Source organism: Bidens hawaiensis, unplaced genomic scaffold, assembly GCF_021521415.1.
Source record: "Bidens hawaiensis isolate Kalapana, Puna unplaced genomic scaffold, B.hawaiensis_p1.1 tig00007678_1, whole genome shotgun sequence".
Lineage (NCBI taxonomy): Eukaryota > Viridiplantae > Streptophyta > Magnoliopsida > Asterales > Asteraceae > Bidens > Bidens hawaiensis.
In genome coordinates this window covers 370238-376703 of record NW_027491534.1, presented here as the reverse complement: position 1 = coordinate 376703, position 6466 = coordinate 370238, and the positions used below count along the sequence as shown (strand labels likewise).

General features: G+C 38.4%; 1 protein-coding gene across 1 annotated transcript; it reads left to right on the top strand.

Moving 5' to 3' along the window:
- The first annotated feature begins 325 nt into the window (after positions 1-325).
- On the top strand, positions 326-2500 carry LOC143635712 (protein OCTOPUS-like). Its single transcript, XM_077103469.1, has one exon. The coding sequence runs from the start codon at positions 326-328 to the stop codon at positions 2336-2338; it is 2013 nt and encodes a 670-aa protein (XP_076959584.1). The 3' UTR covers positions 2339-2500.
- Positions 2501-6466: the final 3966 nt, after the last annotated feature.

The following is a 6466-nucleotide window of genomic DNA, read 5'->3' as shown; positions in this document are numbered from 1 at the left end:
AAAGAGTTAGATGAGAATGCTCAAACAACAAGAGAGTTCTGAAGAAGCAAAGTATCCAAAGGAAAAGAAGTGAGATACTATTAATTATTAAGTTTTCTATTAATAATAATAATAATAATAAAATAATAAAAGAGAGATAATTTAATTCAATTGTCTCTCTATTAATAATAATAATAATAATAATAAAAGACCTTCACTATCCGTGTGAGAAACAAAAAAAGAAAAAAAAAACCTCTCGAAAACGTAAACGGTTTCATTCCAGGCGCATTAAACACTGCACTTTCACTGTTTTGCTAACATGAGCACTGTGACCACACCACCACCAATGAATCCACCGGCCGACCAACAGCCACCGCCACCGCTGCCGTCGTTGCAGCCACCGCGTTCCTCCTTCAGCTGCGACCGCCACCCCGACGAAAACTTCACCGGATTCTGCCCTGAATGCCTCTGCGAACGCCTCACTACGCTAGACCAGTCCGCCGCCGGCGCCGCCGGTTCCTCCTCCCGCCGTAACTCCACCTCCTCCGCCACCGCCGCAATTAAGTCGATTTTTCGAGTCACGTCATCCTCGTCGGAAGCGAACAAAAACAAAGCTCCGGTGAGTCGAGAACAAGTAACGAAAAGCTCAAATTCGTTCTTCCCGGAACTCCGGCGTTCGAAGTCATTCTCCGCCGCGAAAGCCGAAGGATTATTAGGTCTTTCCGCCGGCGGTTACGAGCCGCAACGGAAATCGTGTGACGTTAGAGGACGTAACACTCTCTCGTCGTTGTTCTCCATCCACGACGAGAATAAACCGCCAAGGCTGTCGTATTCGCAACAGACTCTCGTTCTCGAAACGAACAGAGAAGAAGAAGAGGAAGAGGAACAATGTCATATTAATAACGAAGAAATTGAAGAAGAAGGTGAAATTAGGGTTTCGGAAGAGCTAGACGCGGTTGAAATTAACGATTTAGGCGTTAATAATAACAATAATAATAATATTGTAGAAGAAACTGTCGGAATTAAAGAACCTAAGGAGTTAATTTTCGACGAATTAAAGCCGATGAAGGATCACATAGATCTGGATTCACATTCCAAAAAGCCTTCACGGTCAAATTTCTGGTCAGCAGCCTCTGTTTTAAGCAAAAAATGGCATAAATGGAGGCGAAAACAGAAGAAGGATGTCGCCGGAAGTAACGGAGTCGTTTTATCGTCTACTTTGCCCGTCGAGAAACCGCTTTCGCGTCAGTTCCGTGAAACTCAGTCCGAAATAGCCGATTACGGGTTTGGTCGTAGATCGTGCGATACGGACCCGAGGTTTTCATTAGACGCGGGTCGGATATCGTTTGACGACCCGAGGTACTCGTTTGACGAGCCTAGGGCTTCGTGGGACGGGTATCTTGTTGGTAGAACGTTTCCGCGTCTGCCTCCTATGGTGGAAGACGCGCCTGCGCCTGTTTCCGCTCCTGCACCTGCTCCCGTTGTCCATGTGGCGCGTTGCGATTCGCAAATTCCTGTGGAAGGGGTTTCGGTTTTGACGGATAATGTCCCGGGCGGGTCGATCCAGACCCGGGAATATTATTTGGATTCTTCATCCAAAAGGAGGAAAAGCCTTGATAGATCTAACTCGATTAGGAGAATGGCAGCTGCAGTGGTTGCTGAATTGGATGACTCAAAGGTTAATCCAGTAGTTTCGAACACGAAAGTCTCACCTGCTAGTGTTGATTACAACAATGGGGTGTTCATTGATCCACCTAGGGTTTCGAATTCGAATTCGTTAAGGGACGATTGCTCTGAAACGTTTGAGTTAGGGTTTAGGGATAGGGATAGCGTGGTTCCAGTTGAGAAGAAGGAGAACAAGAAGCCGAGAAAGTGGCGGTGGAAGCTTTGGGGGTTCATCCACCGGCGGAGTAATAATAATAAAGACGACGATGAAGATCTTTGCAGCTCCGTAAGTGGTGTTGGAAGATCTTATTCGGAATCATGGCAAGATTGTAACAATGAAGGGTTTATTAATAGGAAAGTTTTTAGAAGCAATAGTAGTGTAAGTTGGAGAAGTTCTTCATTGAGAAAACCGAACCCGAACCCGAATAATATTAATGGAAAAGCGGTTGGAAACGAACACGCGTTTATGAACGGGAACGGGAGCAGGAAGAGTCGAAGAACGGGTGATGAGTTTGTTCTTGAACGGAACCGTAGCACGCGATACTCGCCAAATAATATTGATAACGGGCTTTTGCGATTTTACCTCGCGCCATTGAGTGGTAATCGGAGATCGGGGATCGGGATTTCATCGGGGAAAACCCAAGCAACAGGTAATTCTCATTTGTTTTCGAGGAACATGCTTGGGCTTTACTGAAACCGAAAATGGTTTATTTGTTCTTGCATTTGATTTCATTGTGTAATAAGGACAATGGTTTATGTTTATGGTTGATGTTTATGTTAAAATTGGTTGTTGAATTGGTTTCATATTGTTTGTTGTTTTCATGATCATGCTCTGCTTCTTAGTTTAAATGAATAACATTTTTGAACTTCTGGTGCATTGGCTCAATGAGCATGTGATTGATTATTAAAAATGTTTGTTTTCTGTTTTTGGGATAAAAGTAATTGTTTGGTACAACTTATTGTCTTATTTCACTTCCTTATAATTAGGTAATAAGAGAACATGTGAAAAGGCATTAAATACTTATGAATTGTGATGCCTCAAACCATGGTTCTTATAATAGTCATTAACATCATGTGCTATGGATGGTGATTCCCGTCCTTCATCGGTAGGCTATGCGAAGTTTCAAGAAATATGAGCACCAAACCTTGATGAATATGAACAGCAACATTGTAGATATTATACAAGTTTGTCTCTTGTATTACAATGATTTCTCTGCATAATATTTTTTATGCTACACGAATACTGGTTGTACGTAACATGCATTTGCGAATGTATTGATAGGATTAAAGTTGGATAAACAACCAAAGGCAATTACGTGACTATAGACGTATAGCATCACCAGAAGAAGGGATGCATTAATAATTTTTGTATATTTCATAATTTTCTACACTCAAACTTAGTTATGTGAAAATTACATAAGACATAAAAATACATTTTGTAAATCTTTTATATATCTATAGATGTAAAAGCTCAATGATCAAAAAATACTATTGATCTTGATCACAATAAAGTCAAAAAGTGTGAGTGAAAACACACCAACCCAACATGTTTCAAGAAAAAGAAAAAGAAAAAGAAAAAGGTAAAGGTAAAAGAAAGAGGCCGGCACAAAACCCTAGGATCTTTGCCTTTGTAATTTGTACTCCATTTTTGTCTTATGATTCAAGATCCATCATTTTCAAATATTTAAATCCATAAAAAAAATATGAAGACTTATTATAAAAATAAGTGATCTGCAAATTTATAAATTAAGATTTACTAAATTGACAAGAAAAATATATTTTAGAGACACCACCACAATCACATGTGTATATTTCACATGGGCTGAAGCTGAATCATGCAAAAGGTTGGGCTACTGAAACTTGAAGCATCTCATTCAGTCATTCCAACAAAGTACGAAGTACAAACTATACTAAACACGCCAGGCAACAACAAACAAATGTCGATATAACCACTAATTTAGGCCCAAGTCCTTTCGGAGTCCAACATACAATTTCTCACCCATGAGGTACAAGTGTGTTCATTATTCGGTTTCAAACCAATTAAACCGAAAATAGACTAACATACAACTTTTCAGCTCGAATAAGTCAAATAAAACGTACATATCAAAGTCAAACATAGTTAACTGCTAGCCGAGAGTAAGTTCTTTTCCAAGAGAAAAGTTGGATTTTATTGTTTCTCCACTCTAGTTCTCGATTTAATGAAAGCCCAAATGTTACGGACCTTCACACCACAGTTTTTTTTTTCCTCTTCGGCATAAGCATCCTGAACAATAACGGCAAACATTTGATGAATAGTCGAGAGTAAATTCTACTAAGTAATCTTACAGAAACTTATGACAGAAAACAAGCAATACAAATAACTAAAACATTTGACTAAACTTGTCTGCGTATTAGGTTTGTTGTTTTAGCTAGTTTTCATTAGATTTTAGGTTTTTATTATCAGGTTTATGATTACATGGGCCAAATGTTGGGCTATTTAAGCACCCCAGCCACTCAAACATATCATGTACAAGTGTACAACTGTACACCATGCCAAATGTTGGGCCGTAAGTCATATTTCCAGATAAATAAATGCCTAATCCATGCTTACTTACAACTAGAGGTGTACAAAAAAAACCGGTTTGGAACCGGTTTTAGGCAAACCGAACCGAACCGGTTTGGGTTTAAAACCGGTTTCACCCAAACCGACCCAAACCGTCAGTTCCAGGACCAGTTCCCTTTAAGATCTACTAAACCGGTTTTAAAACCGAACCGGTTTGAGAAAAACCGGTTTTAAAATCGAACCGGTTTGAGAAAAACCGGTTTAAAACCGGCTAAAACCGATTAAAACCGGTTTAAAACGGTTAAACCGGTTTATAAACCGAACCGAACCGACGTGACCAGGCCGGCCTATCTTGTGTCTAAACCGGTTTATAAACCAAACCGGTTTGAGTCAAACCGGTTTTGACCAGCCGTTGACCAAACCGGTTCGGTTTATAAACCGGTTCGGTTTGGATTTAAAACCGGTTTTGTACACCTCTACTTACAACTTCTCATAGGTGAAGTATAACTAAATAAACTTAAAACTGGTGATGCCAGAAAACGAGCACTTTCAGCAACAGTTGCAATGCTTCAAGCCCAAAATGTCAGTCTCACAGGTAGGTTATTTAAGAGCATCACAATAGATGTTTTTAGGGGTGTTTTTGAGGAGTGAGAGCATTCCCAATAGCTCCCTAAAATTTTTGTGAATGAGTTTTTGCAAATTATATGATAGGGTTAAGGGGGTGTTTGGGATTCTTTATTTTACCTCCTTATAACTTATCATTAAGTTAATAAGTTACAAAAGTGTAACTTATGGAACTTTTCCTCTCACAATATAAGCAATCCCAAACACCTTATTACTTTTCAAAAAGTTAATAAGTTATAAGTTGGTGAAAATAAGCAATCCCAAACACCCTCTAAGAGTGGTTGTGAGTAGAGATGAATGAAAAGCTAGTGATTTTTTGTAAATACAGAGGAACATTGTTTGTCCCAATTTATTTTTAATATTTGTTAAAATGGTTGCAAGTATATGAAAGAAAAAATGTAATGATAAATGTATAAAAAAATATTATTTAATTGAACAAAAGAGAGAAATGTAATGTTTTAATTGAATTAGTTTATTTTAAGAGGTATTTAATTTCCACATAAGCATGCTACGCACGCTAAAAAATATCACGTCAGCAAGAAAACTAACGAAGTTATGGTCTGTTAAGTTCGGGAGTGATGGATACCAAAGTGAAAGTTATGAGTCTTATCATCCAATAACTGATAGTTGAGAGTATTAAAAACAAATAACCAGAAGACCATGCTAAACCACATGAGTACCCATAGTACATTTGACCACCATTTTCTACCAAATTAATGCCATGAATTAAAAAAGAAATTCCAAAAAAAAAGCGCCCAAAGTAACTATACCCAAGATAATAACCAAAAGAAAGCATTTTAACCATTTAAATAAATTCATAATATTTGTAGTTCAGACATCTAAAATAAAGCACAAAATGAATTATATTTACCAGGCTCATTAACACTCTAAGGTAAAAACCATCGTTTTGCAAATTTAACTTCATCTGAATAATCAAGGACGTTCCTCTCTATACGCGAGTACCATTTTTTTTTCAAGTGGACCATATGAATTTATGCAATTTCAGTATTATATACCATTTTCCTTCCCATATCCGACGATAACTATGTCATGACGAGGAATCTTCTTACGGTAGGCTGGAAAGACTGTTTTTACCATTGTATAGTCCGAAATATATCTTATATCAATAGAAGCCACATAGACTTGTCTCATTACAACCATTCTCTGCTCCTCATTGTTTTGGGGTTGAACCTTCGCATATAACAGGTTCATTAACACCCATTTTCCAGGGGTAAAAGCACCACTTTACAATCTTAAATGCATCCGGATAATCAGGGGCGTTCCATTCTATGCGGAAGTACCCACTTCCCCAGTCTAGACCATACGAATTTTTGCATTTCCAATATTTTATACCATTTTCCTTCCTATAACCAACAATGAGTACGCCATAAAGAGGTCCCTCCATACGGTCAACTGGAAAGAAAGTGTTTTTACCATTGTATAATCTGAAATTATATCAGTAGAAGCCGTTACAGGCTGTCTCATTACAGCCTTTCTCAGCTCCTCGTCGTTTTGGGGTTGAACCTTCGCATATACCGGGTTCATTAACTCCTATATATACGGAAGTAACCAATTCTCCCCGTCTAGACCATATGAATTTAGGCATTTCCAATATTTTATACCATTTTCCTTCCCATATCCAACAATGATCACGCC